At 49.2% G+C, this 14,748-nt stretch overlaps 7 protein-coding genes across 7 annotated transcripts; 5 read left to right on the top strand and 2 right to left on the bottom strand.

The window, feature by feature from the left end:
• Positions 1 to 3,129: 3,129 nt before the first annotated feature.
• On the bottom strand, positions 3,130 to 6,045 carry BZA70DRAFT_308542 (uncharacterized protein; the record flags this gene model as incomplete). The annotated part of the gene is made up of 1 exon (XM_064914858.1): positions 3,130 to 6,045. The coding sequence occupies exon 1, from the start codon at positions 6,001 to 6,003 to the stop codon at positions 3,130 to 3,132; it is 2,874 nt and encodes a 957-aa protein (XP_064770758.1). The 5' UTR covers positions 6,004 to 6,045.
• A 242-nt stretch (positions 6,046 to 6,287) lies between these two features.
• On the top strand, positions 6,288 to 7,720 carry BZA70DRAFT_272059 (uncharacterized protein). The gene is made up of 2 exons (XM_064911585.1): positions 6,288 to 6,373; positions 6,580 to 7,720. The coding sequence occupies exon 2, from the start codon at positions 6,629 to 6,631 to the stop codon at positions 7,427 to 7,429; it is 801 nt and encodes a 266-aa protein (XP_064770757.1). The 5' UTR covers positions 6,288 to 6,373; positions 6,580 to 6,628; the 3' UTR covers positions 7,430 to 7,720.
• A 1,254-nt stretch (positions 7,721 to 8,974) lies between these two features.
• Positions 8,975 to 10,187, top strand: BZA70DRAFT_272056 (ribonuclease H-like domain-containing protein; the record flags this gene model as incomplete). The annotated part of the gene is made up of 3 exons (XM_064911584.1): positions 8,975 to 9,531; positions 9,593 to 9,928; positions 9,984 to 10,187. Exons 1-3 carry the CDS (start codon positions 9,406 to 9,408, stop codon positions 10,182 to 10,184), a joined length of 663 nt encoding a protein of 220 aa, XP_064770756.1. The 5' UTR covers positions 8,975 to 9,405.
• BZA70DRAFT_272053 (carbon-nitrogen hydrolase) lies at positions 10,188 to 11,414 on the bottom strand. The gene has a single exon (XM_064911583.1). The coding sequence runs from the start codon at positions 11,219 to 11,221 to the stop codon at positions 10,220 to 10,222; it is 1,002 nt and encodes a 333-aa protein (XP_064770755.1). The 5' UTR covers positions 11,222 to 11,414; the 3' UTR covers positions 10,188 to 10,219.
• Positions 11,415 to 11,417: 3 nt separating this feature from the next.
• BZA70DRAFT_272052 (DnaJ domain-containing protein) lies at positions 11,418 to 12,281 on the top strand. Its single transcript, XM_064911582.1, has 2 exons — positions 11,418 to 11,597; positions 11,664 to 12,281. Exons 1-2 carry the CDS (start codon positions 11,521 to 11,523, stop codon positions 12,214 to 12,216), a joined length of 630 nt encoding a protein of 209 aa, XP_064770754.1. The 5' UTR covers positions 11,418 to 11,520; the 3' UTR covers positions 12,217 to 12,281.
• Positions 12,260 to 13,687, top strand: BZA70DRAFT_272049 (uncharacterized protein). Its single transcript, XM_064911581.1, has 2 exons — positions 12,260 to 12,952; positions 13,109 to 13,687. Exons 1-2 carry the CDS (start codon positions 12,407 to 12,409, stop codon positions 13,505 to 13,507), a joined length of 945 nt encoding a protein of 314 aa, XP_064770753.1. The 5' UTR covers positions 12,260 to 12,406; the 3' UTR covers positions 13,508 to 13,687.
• On the top strand, positions 13,688 to 14,688 carry BZA70DRAFT_272045 (ERG2/sigma1 receptor-like protein). The gene is made up of 5 exons (XM_064911580.1): positions 13,688 to 13,856; positions 13,912 to 14,052; positions 14,105 to 14,266; positions 14,318 to 14,411; positions 14,471 to 14,688. The coding sequence occupies exons 1-5, from the start codon at positions 13,734 to 13,736 to the stop codon at positions 14,602 to 14,604; spliced, it is 654 nt and encodes a 217-aa protein (XP_064770752.1). The 5' UTR covers positions 13,688 to 13,733; the 3' UTR covers positions 14,605 to 14,688.
• Positions 14,689 to 14,748: the final 60 nt, after the last annotated feature.

The following is a 14,748-nucleotide window of genomic DNA, read 5'->3' as shown; positions in this document are numbered from 1 at the left end:
AAGCTTCATATTGTGGAGCGTATAAGTGTCGTGCAGTACTGGTAGCTGACACACCCCTGCTGGTGTGTATGCTCTTTCTATCTGACAACAGGCTAAGTCTCTTACTTGCAAAGCTGACTGCGATCTTCAAAGGATATCGCCATACTTCTTCAGTTTGTACCATAATTTGTTGCTCCTGCATGCATGCACTAATCTTTTCGCTAACTCAATTGCCTGCAAATAACTCTCATGGTATTTCCATTCTTCTTTGCTGATTACTACCTGGTTCTGAAAGGTTGCAAATCAAACTGTTATCCGATTTATTGCGATCCGGTACTGAAAGTCGTGCCGCTTATTCTGTGAAATTCTGGCGGGCTATTTATTGCTCTCTTTCCTCAACACTTCTGTCGCTATATGCCACGATTTTGTTAATCGTTCGTTGTGGTCTGAGATGGCCAGGCGAACAGAACAGACATTTGATAGTACTGTTATGATTTGTTTTGTGGGAGGCGTGTATCGACATTGATGAGACTCTGGGCTGTATGCTATTGAACTAAGGAATGATGTATCTTGTGAAAACCTGATCTCTTACCACACCTGGACTTCATAGAACTGGTCGTTTAACATGATTCTTGCTGTGTTCTAGTCTTCCATAGCGATTCAGCATATTCTTGAAGTCATGTTCTCAAAGTCTTTAGAGCGATGGAAGGTAGCTAGTCAAGATAATGAACTGTTTACTGTTACACAAGCAATCCAGCGGTCGTACATGAACTGTTTATTGTTACACAAGCAATTTAGCGGTCGTACATGAACTGTTTACTGTTACACGAGCAATAACTGTTTACTGTTACACGAGCAATTCAGCAGTCGTACAATGCACGCCGCCACAGCAAAGAACTGTCTGCTCTGCATCAGCAACGAGACCTGCTTACCACTCGTCGACCCAACTACTGAAGAAAAATATATATCTCACTGAAGATACCAATCTAAGATTGACCAAAAACTTCACACTTCTGCACGGCGAAGGATTCGATCGTGTTTGGAACAGTAACACAAGCTAGCCTGATTTGGCAAGTGAACAGCAAGAAAATCCAGGCCGATTCGAAATTATCTACAAGACCCATCCGTGCGACCCTGCCAGGAACAAAATAAATGCGCGCTACCCTTCCTTCTCCCTCTCTATCTCTGCTTTCTCCTCTCTGCATTATCCAGCAGTCTCCAGGTTCCCCCAAGAGTCTCAAAGATGCCCAGCCTTCATCTGAACACATTTCATGCACTGGATTAGCGTTGTATAGCTGCTGTTTATATTTCACTATACACATGCACTTGTGCTAACCAGCCATTAGATGGTCAGTTGTCTTGTTATATTACCCAGCAGAATATAGCTCCCTCCACCTACTTTTACTCTCTGGCTGCATGTAGGCTGCATGCTACTCTGTACTCTTGTGCTAGTGACAATCGCTTTCCATGTCCAGTCCTTATGCTTGATGCCAGATGAATTTTGTGCCTGATCCTTACTGATGCATGCTATTTCTTGGTAGTATGGCGACCATCTCTGCCTGCTAGGGATGTATGAGCAAGGTGGTATTTGAAATATGTATGAATACAGTCAAAGGACCATAAGGCGAGATGAAGAGGGGGCAGGAAATGGAGGAGGCAAGCATCCAGCTGATGTCTATGCAGTAGATATACAGTTATCTGACCGATCTTTGACAATATCCCATTTATAGTGCATTCAAGTAATAGCTCCTACTCAATTATTTAAAGTGGCTTTGGATAAAGTCCAACTACTAACTATATATGAACCGCCACTAATGATGAAATAGATAAACCAGATGCTATTATTACTATGATACCAAATGCTAATGCTAGACATATGGCTTGGCAAACCAGAAACCTCAAAAACTAAAGCTGAAACACAAAAAACTAGACATGACTTGTTAGTGGGACACAACACTTCCAGATATCAGAATAGAACCACTAACCAAAATCACCAAACACAAATGCAGACTGAATAGATGCTGAGAAATCAATACTTCAAAGTACAAGTTGACCCACTTGACTGAGTATCAAAGCTGACACATGTAAACACTCCTCAAAAAATGATCCTTCAATCAAATCCCAAACTGGAACTCCTTTCCAGCAGTTCTTCCTCACTCAGTAGTTCAAGAACCTGAGTCCTGACCTCAGCTTGATCTTAACAGACCAGCAGCTATACCTTTCCAAAAGAGGCATCCATCACCCAGTCCTTTTCTCAACTGTTGATGGCTGTTAGATGGCTGAGCCACCCATGCTCTGGAAAGCTCAAAGGTGAAATACCAATGAAATGATGATGGAGTCAATTGTTCCTTAGACTACAAATAGGCTAGCAGGAAATGCTCACACAACCCATCCTCAACACAAACAATATCCAAAATCACTCTTGTCCTTTCTGTCCACCTCATTACTACCTAACAAGGGCCTTTGACCCTTATTAGGAAGTAGCTGCTGAACTATCCATCCAAAATCACAATCCAATCTGCGCAGTCTCCTGGACTTGCCATATGGGATAGGTGGATACCAAATTTAATCCAACTTTTCTTTCCTGTCCCTTTCCTTCTTCAGACCATCAACATGCTGGAGTCTGATACACAAAGCTCAAGCTGGGATACTACCAAGATGAGTAACACCAAAACTGTCTGGCAGGCCTTTGAAAGAAGTGCTGAAGCTTTGCAAAAGGCAGAAGTGCTGATGAGACTCAGGCAGGATAGGTACTCCTTTTCACCTCGAGTCTGTGGATCATACCTCTTCCAATCCATCTTGGTAGAACTCAACTGAACTCACAGACCCTTAGTGTAAGAGCAAGTGGAGATGCCCTTAACAGGAAAATGCCTATCATGACCTATAAACCACCAGTAGGTGGCTTCCCTAACCAAAAATATCCAAATATACTGCCAATAATGGAGCCAATTGACTCAAAAATCCTCATTATACTGATTGGCTCAGCGAAAAGATATATCAACCATATCGAAGTGGCTTTGAAAATACTCCTAAAGAGAGCTTGCAGAGATTGACAGGATCTGGACCAATAGAGATAGAAGAGCTGAGGAATTGAAGGTGCCCATACTTTGTTCCAGATGGAGCCTATGCACTGATACCTAAACAAAGCTATTAGGACATCCGAGAGCGCAATGATTCTCCTGGTCGTGAATCAATTGCTTTCTGAAGATCGTTTTCATCATTGTTTTGACGCAACTTCTTCTTCGGGTGAGGGTTGTCCCATCTGCCTTTGTGATTGGATGATTTTGTCTCTGACATTTCCAATCGACGTTTGAGACAATGGGAGGCAGTGTGTCCCTGTTGGAGACATGTGGAACACCATTCTTTCTTAGGCTCCTTGTTGGGACCCTCAGGGTGATTCTGCCTGCCATTTGGCTTTGGCTTATTTGCTGAGGTATCAAACCGACTCTTGAGACACTGAGATTCATGGTGATCTTCCTGGCCACATGCAGCACACCTGGCAACATCTCTTGGTCTATAGTGACGTGGGTCCTCACTAGAATCTGAATTGTTCTCCCATCCATCTTCTGGCCATCTTCTTGACTGAAATGATCGATCAGAATCATACGGAATATTATCATACCCTGCTGATGAACGGTATCGACACCTGTTGCCATTATGCCCTTTTTTGTTACAGATGTAACATATCACATTTTTGTAGTTGGTCTTGAAGCCACCTGGTGGTGGCCCCTTTCCTGGAGTTTCCAATCGACTTTTGAGGCAGTTTGCAGCAAGGTGTCCATCCTGGCCACAAGCTGTGCACTTCAGACTGGCCTTTGCAGGAAGGGGACCACTGTTGGTATTCTGGTTGTTGTCCAGTTTGGCATTTTGAGCTGGTCCATGTGTTGCCATCTTTGATGCAGGGCAGTTCGATGCTTCATGTCCCTTTTGGTTGCAAGTAGAACATTGCACCTGTGCTTTTGGCTGTGTGGACGGGGCCGCCATTGAAGAAGGCTGTGTGGTGGGAGCTGCTGTGGAAGAAGCCTGGATAGCAGAAGCCTTTGCAGAAGCAGGCTGAGTGAGAGGAGCCTTTGCAGAAGAAGGCTGAGTGGGAGGAGATGTTGTGGAAGGAACTTGCGTAGGAGCAGTCATTGTGGGAGCAGGCTCTGTGAATAAGCCATTTTTCCTATGAGACTGAGCAGGGGGTGCCTCTGCAAGAGAAGTCTTTGCAGGGGGTGGCTTTGTGGATGGTGGTTCTGCAGGATTAGAAGTCTTGCTAGAGTCCTCAGCATTGACTTGCTTGACACTGGAAGATTGTCCATTGGGTAATGCCTTTGATGATTGTGTAGGACAGTTGGATGGTTCATGTCCTTTCTGGCCACAAGAGGAACACTGTATCTCCACTTTCTGTGCTGCAGGAGATGCTGTTGTAGAAGTTGGCTTTGCAGGCAATGATGCTGTGGGAGGAGGTTTTTTGTTGGGCACCCCAGAATTGACCTGCTTGTTTCTGGTAGCCGGGCCCTTTTTTAGAGCATTTGATGGACCAGCATTGCGAACAGAATCATCACCTCCCTTTTGTGTACAGTAAGAGCAGGATGGCCCTTTAATAGTTGCCTTCACAGGAGGCAGAGGCGTGGCCTTGACAGGGGATGTAGGGGTGGCTTTTGCAGGAGCTGCAGGTGTGGCCTTGACAAGAGGTGGAGGTGTGGCCTTGACAAGAGGTGGAGGTGTGGCCTTTGCAGCAGGCATAGGTGTGGCCTTTGCAGGAGCAGGAGGCAAAACCTTTTTGGCATCCCCAGTAATACCCTGTGTGTTGTTGGAAGGTTTGCGTGACACTGACTTTGATAGACGGGTGGGGCATCTGGAAGTGACATGTCCTGTTTTGTCACAAAGCGAACACAAAGATTGAGGGCAGTTGAGAGTGTTGTGTCCCTCCTGGCTACAGGAAGAGCACTTCACTACCACTTCTGTCTTTGCTGAAGGTGCTTCTGTCTTCACTGGAGGTACTTCTGTCTTTGCTGGAGATGACTTCTTTTGAGCACCCGCAGTGTTGTTGTTGGGAGTCGGTTTTGCTGGTGGTGCCTTCGATGGAAGTTCAGTCGGTTTCGCTGGTGGTGCCTTTGGTGGAGGTTGAGCCGGTTGTGCTGGTGGCGCCTTTGATGGAAGTTGAGGGCAGTCAGCAGGTTGATGCCCAGTCTTGTCACAAGTCGGACACTTGATCTCTTTTTTGATCTCTGCAGGTGGTGGTATCTCAGCAGCAACCCGAGTGTTGTCTTGCGTGTTGCTTAAAGATGGATCGGCTTTGGACGTCTCTTCTTCTTTGTCCACAGGAGGAGTTGAAAACTTGGGAATGTTGGGCTTAGCATAGGATTCAATTTGCTGGGCTTCCCAGATCCCTTGAGCGCGCTCGACCAATATGTCGCGAGGGGTGTCACAGAACAAGCCGTTAGTCGCGAGCTTCATCCTCAGCTTAGGATCGATGGCTCGGATGAAGGCGGCGGACCTGAAGTATTCGGGTAATTCACCAAGTCTGTCTTCCAAAGACGCAATGTAGAAAGCGAGCTCGACTGGTGAGCGGCCATCCTGACTGGCAGCCAGCCAGCGGTCAAAGGTTGCCTGGTAAACATCTCCAGATTCAGGCATGAGCGAGACAACCCATTCGTAGAACGAGGGCCAGGAGTTTTCGTCCACAGGCAGATTTTGCTCTTTCCGGCGCTTCAAGTGCTGCTCCCAGCGAGTGTTGAAGGAGGGCTCCATGCAGGACAACGCCTTTGCGATCTTGCGCTGGTCCACACTGTAGCGATAGGGTGAGAGCTCGAAGAGGCGTAGGAGGTCTTTCATCCATTTCGAGCGCTGTTCGTAGGTGAAGTACTGGCGGTACATGGGGATATTCTCGGCCTCCTGCTGGGGCGGGCCAGCTGCGAGCTCGAACGATCGGATGAGACTCTCCGTCCATTGCGGCTGCTCCTGGAACAAAGAGTAGCTCTCAGCAGTGTTGTTTACTGGCGCAGATGCGACGCCGCGATTCGGTTCAATTCCCTCCATGGTCGGTGGTGAAGGAGGTGTTGGTTGTGCTGGAGCTCAAACAGCAAATTCGGAAACGGGCGCAGGGCAGAGGGTTTCTGACTGCGGTGCGCGCGTTATCACATGATCGCCTCTCACGTGCTTCTCACATGACGCCGACTAGCCAATGGGAGCGGCTGCACAGAGGCGTGAGCAGCAAGTGCGACAGCAGTGCGAGGGTTGTGCCACAACAGCGGCGCGGCGCAGCTGCGGGCGGCGATTCATAAAACGCCAGCGCTGGGCAGCTTCCCGTGATCTGGCTCGCCCACGTCCTCAGTCAGCAACCGTCCGCCTACGCTCGAGGATACGCTGCTTTTTTACGCCTACTTTGCGCTGATTCAGATAGTCGAAGGTATGTTTGTTTTGTCTACTTGCTCTGATATTTGGTCTCTGGCCCGCGTCCGGTGCTTTTGCGCTTTGTTTGTTGTGCTGGTGTTTGGGCTTTTGTTTATAAAGTTCCCCTGGCACATGACCGCGCAACTGCCCCGGACCCCATCGCGTCCTTTGGGACCTTCTTCGTGAACGCGGACAGGCCGCTGATTCAACGGCGTTCTTTAGATATCCACCTGCCGAGTCGCATACCAAGCAACAAAGGACACATAATACAATGTCGACAGCAATCGCAAACGGCCAGCAGCCGAGCCCGACTCTGGCGAAGCGGAAACACGAAGACGGGTCCGAGGATCCTAACAAGCGACAGAATAATGGACCAAATAACTCAAACGCGTCTGCTAGCAGCGGTGGTGATAACGGCAACAGCATTAACAACAACGACGTGCCTCTGGACCCGATGATCAACGTCGCGCGTTCGATCTCGGCCAGTAACCAGGGCGTCGTCGCCATGCCGACGTCGACCTCCGCGTCGACAGTCCAGGCGCAGCCTCACATGCCGCGCCAGCAGCACACCGAGCACTCTGCACTGCAGCAAATGTCTGTGCATATGTCGGCCGCTGCTGCTGCTGCCGCTGCTGCTGCGCACGACTCCATCGACAGCATGGGCCAGCCTCCGTCGTCGACCTCTGGCTCGTCGTCGGCCGCCAAGCCGCCGGTTGGTAGCGAGGAGTGGCAGCGACAGCGACGCGACAACCACAAGGAAGTCGAGCGTCGACGCCGTGAGACCATCAACGAGGGAATCACGGAGCTTGCCAAGCTTGTGCCCAACTGCGAGAAAAACAAGGGCTCGATCCTTCAGCGGGCGTGCCAGTATATCATACAGCTGAAGGAGAGCGAGGCTGCGAATATAGAGAAGTGGACGCTCGAGAAGTTGCTGACCGAGCAGGCCATTGCTGAGCTGTCGGCCTCGAACGAGAAACTCAAGGCAGAGGTCGACCGGGCATGGAGAGAGGCCGATGTTTGGAAGAAGACCTGCGCAAGCGCTGGTATCAAGCAAAAGGTTGATGAGAACTAATCTGAGAGAGTTCTATTGAAGCTCTTGTGTATTTTTACATTCCCTTGTTGTATTAATGTTGTTTTGTTGGCAAGTTTCGAGCGAGTTGTGATTGTGTGGAATTGCGGACTGGAGTTTGAGATGTGCTTTCTATCTGCTTAATATTATCTGTGTTTCTTGTTCTGAATTGTTTTATTATTGGTACTAGTTAGAAATACCAACAATGTATAGTACTAAACCCCGAATCAGCTCGATAATCATAAAAGATAGGTTTGAAAGAATACATTGTTGAAAAGAATTGGTTGTTGTGAGACATGAAAGCAGAGAAGATGCCCCAGCCGCACGGTCACCAGTTCAGTTGTAGATAAATGTTCTCTCCTCACTCCGCCTCTGATCATCCGCAGCTCATCCAGCTCTTCGCAAAGGCAGCCAAAGGGATCTAAACACTCTTACCGAACTCTGCATATACAATCAACAAGATGTCGAGCAGATCAGAGCGAGCATGCATGGTGTGCGGGATCGTGAGGACATATAACGTACGTTTCTCTTGCTTCGGCCTTCTGGTGATCTACTTTCACCAACAACACATGATTATCAGAATTTGTTTTCACTAACGCTTTTTCTCTTTTATTAAGACATTTATTGAACAAGGATGCCCCAACTGCGACTCTTTACTGAGTCTGCAGAATTCAGAAGAGAACGTGCACGCCTGCACGAGTCCCTGTATGAGAACACCCGCGCGTTTACACATACGATACTCCCAACGAGAACAGTCTTGCTAACCTGGGATTTAATACAATATATAGCATTCGAAGGCATGGTAGCTGTTTCTGATCCAGAAAAGTCATGGGTAAGTGCCGTTTATCGATACTACAATAAACGTGGACTAACAGAGAACAGGTCGCGCGGTGGCTGCGAGTAGACGGATTCCAGCCGGGACTCTACGCCGTCAAAGTCAGCGGACGGTTGCCGGAAGAGATTATCAGCTCTCTGGATGCACAAGGAGTCAAGTACCGTCCGCGGGATGGCAGTGTGCAGGACTAGTAAGAGCAGAGAGAAGAGAGGCGGATCTGTGTGTTTGTTGTACGATTATCAGCAATTTATAAGAATAATGGTTTAAACAATGGAAAAATGAGTAATTGTTTTGTTTTGAGGCTCTTCTACATCTCAAAAGCAGTTTATATCTTGCAACTATCGTCTACTGCTTCTATCATCAGCATTCGTTCCTATCTGCGACTACTGCAAGCATGCCGATAAAGCCAATCCCCATCATCTACAAGCCGTGCCCGGACTGCAAGCGCCGGCTCAGGGTTTACTCCGCAGGCAAATGCTATGACTGTAAGAGCAACGGATTCTTCGAGTTGAGTTTGCTTTATAGATGCTGATACTGCTAGTCTAGGCTATATGAGGTACCTCAACACTGTACTTAATAGGTAGACGTCACCTCTGCTGCCAAGTGGAGGGCGAACGGATACAATGACTTTTGGACAGAAACATAATCGCTATGGACAAGACATGGACTATACCCATGCTAGCTAATATTGGAATAAACTGATCTCACTATATCTCAAAGCCAGATGACAAGAGCTCAGAACAGCTCGGAAGAGTAGAGTCATTCTCATAGACGCATATCAAAGCACAAGGCCGCACACGTCCTCTATTTCAGTAAACCAGCAAGCACCAGTAAAAGAATAATCTTTTGTCTCAAAGTAATGGATCTCTTCCTAGATCAGTGTTGTAGCTTGCACATATGATTCTAGCGGATCCGACGCAGAGGTGCTGCTACACCGCGCAAACAGCAATAATGATTCACAGACACTGTAAACAGACACTCACAACTCTTCACACAGAAACAGAATTAGAAGCTACATAGAACCTGGTCTCCTTGCTGATCAGCTGCTGAAGAGGAGTTCAGCTGAAGATAAGGGCTGCTCCGACCAGAAAAATCAGCAATTGGGAGGTAAGTTGATCTCAGGAATAAACAGATCAATATCTCTATGTTTCGTTTACCAGGTCGATTAGCCCTGTCCGCATCTCTCTGGAAGAATAATCTGATAAATAGAGCCTATACTACAGCAAATATGGCGACATTCGACGGACCCATGGTCTGGATCGACTGCGAGGTAAGCTCAATCTCTTGATCTCCAGCCTTCACGAGGCAACCGCGCTCACTCTTCGATACAGATGACCGGTCTCAACGTCTACAAAGATCGCATCATAGAAATTTCCTGCTTCGTGACAGACGATGACCTCAACGTATTCGAGCCAGTGGGATTTGAGGAAGTTATCTCGTGCCCGAAAGAGATCCTCGACGGCATGGACGAGTGGTGCGTAACCCACCACGGCCAGTCTGGGCTCACGGCAAAAGTGCTCGCGTCCACGAACACGACGCGCGATGTGGAGCTCAAGCTGCTTGATTACCTGAAGAATACGTGTGCTGTTAGGGAGCCAAAGACTGGTATTCTGGCGGGGAATTCTGTGCATGCTGATAAGGAGTTTCTGCGACGCGAGATGCCTGAGGTACGTTCTCCATTTATTTATCACAGTATAAACTATATCTAACATTTACCTACAGCTGATTGACTATCTGCACTACCGGATAATCGACGTCTCTACAATCAAAGAGCTTGCTGCGCGACGCAACCCAACGCTGAAAGCAAACGCGCCGAAAAAGAAATACTCCCACACCGCGCGCGACGATATCCTCGAGAGTATCGCCGAGCTGCGGTATTACTACGACAACTGGCTCGTTTCCGATAAGCCAGCAAGAGAATAATGATATTTCTTGTCTCTTCTTTCTTGTATATGTATTCAATCTAATTCAATGTCGAATGAAATCACTCCCTCCTCATCCCGCGCGAGCGCGTCAACTAACCGAACCTTGCCCGAGTCGTCAAACGTCAACGCACAGGACGATCCGGCGTACACTGTCTTGTTGTCCTCGACTCCGCACCGATTTGCTGCCACGAACGCAATTTTTGTCTTTTCCTCTTTGTTTTCCACAGACGTATTTACCTCCCCATGCTGTTGTTGTTGTTGCTGTGAGAATTGTAATGAGACTGGCGTCAGCCTGGTAGCCCAGTACTGCAGCGTAGACCACTCAGGCCGCCGTCCGACCTGCGGACTCTCATCTTTCTTCTCCTCGCCGCTGGATGACGACAGCCATGCCATCGGCGCAAGAATCAACTCTGCCTTTTCGGAGACGCAAAAGTTTGCAAACTCATACTTGCGGAACGGCGCCTCGAATTTCTCTGGATTGAGATCCATACAGATGCCTACCGCCACGCGTACCGTGAACTCTAGGGGATCTGTCGCTGCAGCTGGAGTTTTAGACAATGTGAGATCAAAACTCAGAAACCCGTCTGGTCCAGGCGAGGCACCCCACTTTTCATCCGCCTCGTAAAGAAAGTGCTTGCGATAATTATGCAGCACCATTCCAGCCGGCGACACGATGACTGCTGAATTATACACCTTTTCGTTTGCGCGCTCGGGATAGCCGACCACGACATGGCACCCGATCCTGCGCGCTGTGTCCTGCGCCCATCGCGTCGTGCGTCCGTCTGCGGTTGGTTCGAGATATGGTGCAATTGCAGCAGGAGAAGGAAACGCGTAGCCTGTAAATGCGAGCTCAGGAAGCACCACTATCGCCGGTGTCGTAGCAGCAGCTAAACTCCTGCCTTTCTTGCTGGCCATAAAGGCTGACAACAGCGCGTCGGCGCGGGTCATGCTCGCGAGCACGTCTGTTCCATGGTGTGTGTTCAATTGCAGACAGGCAACCGTCAGTCGCCGCCGGCTCGCAGCTCCTGCTTGCATCTCTCTGCTGACCTGTTGAGAAGCGGGTGGTTCTGAAGATATAGATACAGTGTGGTCGCGTAGTCGTGCTTCTATCAGAGGTCGTACTCAGCAGTGACATAATCAATGACGTCACGAGAGTTCAAATCCCAACAGCTGTCCTGCGGCGGGTGTGGCGCGGGTTGATTGTCGGGTCACTTTCTATTTAATCGCCTCCATCGCTGATCCAACTCTGCTTTGATCCGCCGGCTGACTGTTAACGAGCAGTCAACAGTCAACCCGACAGTCAACAAGACAGAACATAGATCAACAGAAGAGAGATGCTGCCGGATCACTACAAGACCTTGGGCTGCAGTCCTGACGCCTCGCAGGCGCAGATCAGAGATGCCTACAAAAAGTACGTGTGACTAGACTACTTTCCTCTCCAACTACGACCGAAAGCTAACCTGCTGTCTTCATCTAGGGCCGCATTGGCAACTCATCCAGACCGGTTCGGAGGCTCGGCAGAGGCAACGGCGCGGTTCCAGAAGGTGTCGGACGCATACTTCATCCTGAGCGACGAGACGCGGCGGCGCGAGTACGATGCGGAGTACCGGTCGCAGAACCCGTACAGCGACGAGAGCAAGTACTTTTCAAGCGACGAGGAGCGACAGCGCAAGTACCAGGAGGACTTTATGGGTGCGTTTGAGGAGATGTTTAGAGACGCGGGGATGAAGACGCCCGGAGACGAGAGTGAGGATTCGTCCTCGTCTTTCTCTGCGCCGCCCCCGTCATCCTCGCGGCGCTCAAAGTTCTACACGATAGTCACTGGCGCAGCCGGCACGGTGGTTGGATTTACGATTGCGAATATGCCAGGCGCGTTGGCCGGCATGGCGATCGGCGCAAAGCTGGGGAGTATCAGAGACCAGAAGGGCAAGTCTGTCTACGCGGCTTTCCAGGAGATGCCGCAGTCTGACCGGGCCAAGATCCTGGCAGAACTTGCGCAGAGGGTGTTTGCGTCTACTTTGAGTGGTTAGGAGGAATATGAAGTTGTTGCTGTATAATAATAGGTAGTTTCTAGTAAATAATAGTCAATCAGAACCTTTAAACTTTAATTGATTTTTTCTGGTTCCTCGAGTTTCACTCCCACGTCAGTCCGTCTCTTTGTCACTGCGATCACGTCTTCCCCCACAGAAGAAGCAGATACAGCATAAAGAAGAAGCGGCAATGGCGAAAGAAACATACGAAGAGCTACAAGCGCGGCACAGAAAAGAGCAGCGCGAGCTAGTAGCGACGGTGACGAGTTTGAAGAAATCAGCGACAAAGGGCGAGAAGCGCAAGAAGAAAGAGGTGCTTGCGAAATGCGAGCAGATGGAGCGAGATCTTGCGGCGCGGCATTTTGCTGAGGTGCAGGCTTTTGAGGAGGGCGGGGAGGGCGCGGAGGAGCCGGTAGAGAAAGAGGCGGAGGAAGAAGAGGAGGAAGAGGAGGAGGAGGTGTCGACAGATCAGTTGCTCGCGCAGCTGTCGCTCGCGATCAAGACCACGCCTGCAGAGGACAGCACAGCAGCATCATCGGTAACAGACGAAAGCGAGTCGGGTCGGTCAAAGTCGAAAAAGAATAGGCAGAAGGACAGGCTTGCGAGGAGGAAAGCGGCGCAGGAAGAGCTCTCGGCAGCAGCGGCGGCGGAGGCTGCGCAGACGCCTGATTTGCGAAAGATCGAGATGGAGAATGTGAGGGCGTTGACTGAGAAGTTGGGTTTGGTTGAGTACGATGTAGGTGTTTTTTGTTTCTCCTTTTTTGCTTCTTATTTGCTTCTTATTTGCTTGTATGGCATACTCCCGAGTCGAGTAGGAGACGAGTCGCGAGCCGAGAGGTGGAGGCTTAGTAGATGGGCAGACTTAGTATATGGGAAGACTAACAGATCATAGATTACACCCGACGGACACTGTCTGTTTGCGTCGCTGGCCGACCAACTCGCGCAGCGCCACAAGATCAAGACAACGATCAGCGAACTGCGCAAGCGGGCGGCGGACCACATGCGGACCGATCCGGACACGTTCACGCCGTTCATGTTTGACGAGGCGACGCTGACGATGCGGGAGCTGGAGCCGTACTGCGCGGAGCTCGAGTCGACGGCGATCTGGGGCGGGGATATGGAGATTCTTGCGATTGCGAGGGAGTTTGATTGTCCGGTGAACGTGGTGATGAGCGGGCGGGCGCGGATGCGGATGAATGAGGATGGCAAGAAGGCGGAGTTGTGGGTCGCGTTTTACAAGCACAGTTACGGGCTGGGCGAGCACTACAACTCGCTCCGAGACCGAACATGATAGGAGAGCCTAATGAGATGATAATAAGAGGTTGTAGCTGATATGATAGTTGGTGATGGCGGAGTAGTCGAACGAACACGAAGACGAACACGACGCTCGGTGAATAAGATTATTTTACTTCGCGTTCGGGTCCCCAACGAAATAGAAATATAAACAAACGGTTTCCTCCTCCTTCGCCATTACACAGTTTATAGAACTTGCGATAATAGACTTGAAGAGAAACAAAATGAATTGGTTCAAGCTGTCGGTTATCATCGCGGTGCTGCTGCCGGTGTACTATTACCTCGACACGTACGTCCTGCCGACGCTGTTCATCTTTGACACCGAGGTTCTCCAGCAGATTGTCAATGTATCTCCCTCCTTCGTACTCCAAGAAGAAAGAAATGAAGCTGACTGGGTTTTAGGACTCGCTGGCAATTGCGCCGAAAGACAACACCACGGCGCTGTTTGTCGAGATCAACCGTCGTCTTCGCGAGGTGTATGGCGACAAGGTGAACGAGTTCAACACCGACGACTGGATGTTTAACAACGCGGGAAACGCCATGGTGAGTATTTTTTCTCAATCGCAGTTGAAGCAATACTCTAACTGAAGTAAAGGGCTCGATGTTTATTCAACACGCGTCGATTTCCGAGTACTTGATCTTTTTCGGGACAGCTATCGGAACAGAGGGCCATACCGGTCTTCACCCCAGCAACGACTACTTTTACATTCTTGAGGGCGAGCAATGGGCACATAAGCTCGGAGACCCGAAGCCAGAGGTGGGTTCTGTTCTGTGAGTGTATGAGGGTAGCTGTCTGACTGTTTTGTAGATCTACCGGCCTGGTGATATGCACTGGCTTAAGCGCGGCCAGATGAAGCAGTACTCGATGCCATCTACAACATGGGCACTCGAGCTCGCGCAAGGTATGCAATTGATGAGTGGATGTTATTTAATGTAGTGCTACTAACAAGATTGATTACAGGCTGGATCCCGGGAATGCTTCCGTTCGGGTTCGCCGACACATTCTTCTCGACGCTGGATTTTAAGACGCTCGGACGTACCATTTACTTTACGGCCAAGGCGATGATTGAGAATATGTTGCGCGGCAAGTTCTAGTTTACAGAATCAGATTCAATATGTAGCTAAGGATGAAGTTAAGGATGAAGTAAGGATGAAGTAAGGATGAAGTAAGGATGAGGTAAAGGTAGTAATTGTTATATTATTGTATATTTAGATATTGTGACATGCATCAAGATGTTT

The sequence above is a fragment of the Myxozyma melibiosi genome (assembly GCF_037950935.1).
Source record: "Myxozyma melibiosi strain Phaff 52-87 chromosome Unknown BZA70scaffold_1, whole genome shotgun sequence".
Classification (NCBI taxonomy): Eukaryota; Fungi; Ascomycota; class Lipomycetes; order Lipomycetales; family Lipomycetaceae; genus Myxozyma; species Myxozyma melibiosi.
This window is presented reverse-complemented; position numbering and strand designations above follow the sequence as displayed.

What these genes read in the sequence shown, in the direction of transcription:
- BZA70DRAFT_272059 (XM_064911585.1), top strand. Translation starts at nt 6,629, where the DNA reads ATGTCGACAGCAATCGCAAACGGCCAGCAGCCGAGCCCGACTCTGGCG.
- BZA70DRAFT_272053 (XM_064911583.1), bottom strand. Translation starts at nt 11,221, where the DNA reads ATGCAAGCAGGAGCTGCGAGCCGGCGGCGACTGACGGTTGCCTGTCTG.
- BZA70DRAFT_272052 (XM_064911582.1), top strand. Translation starts at nt 11,521, where the DNA reads ATGCTGCCGGATCACTACAAGACCTTGGGCTGCAGTCCTGACGCCTCG. An exon ending in ATCAGAGATGCCTACAAAAA is followed by an intron (nt 11,598 to 11,663) that starts GTACGTGTGACT and finishes GTCTTCATCTAG; the next exon opens with GGCCGCATTGGCAACTCATC.
- BZA70DRAFT_272049 (XM_064911581.1), top strand. Translation starts at nt 12,407, where the DNA reads ATGGCGAAAGAAACATACGAAGAGCTACAAGCGCGGCACAGAAAAGAG. An exon ending in TGGGTTTGGTTGAGTACGAT is followed by an intron (nt 12,953 to 13,108) that starts GTAGGTGTTTTT and finishes AACAGATCATAG; the next exon opens with ATTACACCCGACGGACACTG.
- BZA70DRAFT_272045 (XM_064911580.1), top strand. Translation starts at nt 13,734, where the DNA reads ATGAATTGGTTCAAGCTGTCGGTTATCATCGCGGTGCTGCTGCCGGTG. An exon ending in TTCTCCAGCAGATTGTCAAT is followed by an intron (nt 13,857 to 13,911) that starts GTATCTCCCTCC and finishes ACTGGGTTTTAG; the next exon opens with GACTCGCTGGCAATTGCGCC. An exon ending in GGCACTCGAGCTCGCGCAAG is followed by an intron (nt 14,412 to 14,470) that starts GTATGCAATTGA and finishes GATTGATTACAG; the next exon opens with GCTGGATCCCGGGAATGCTT.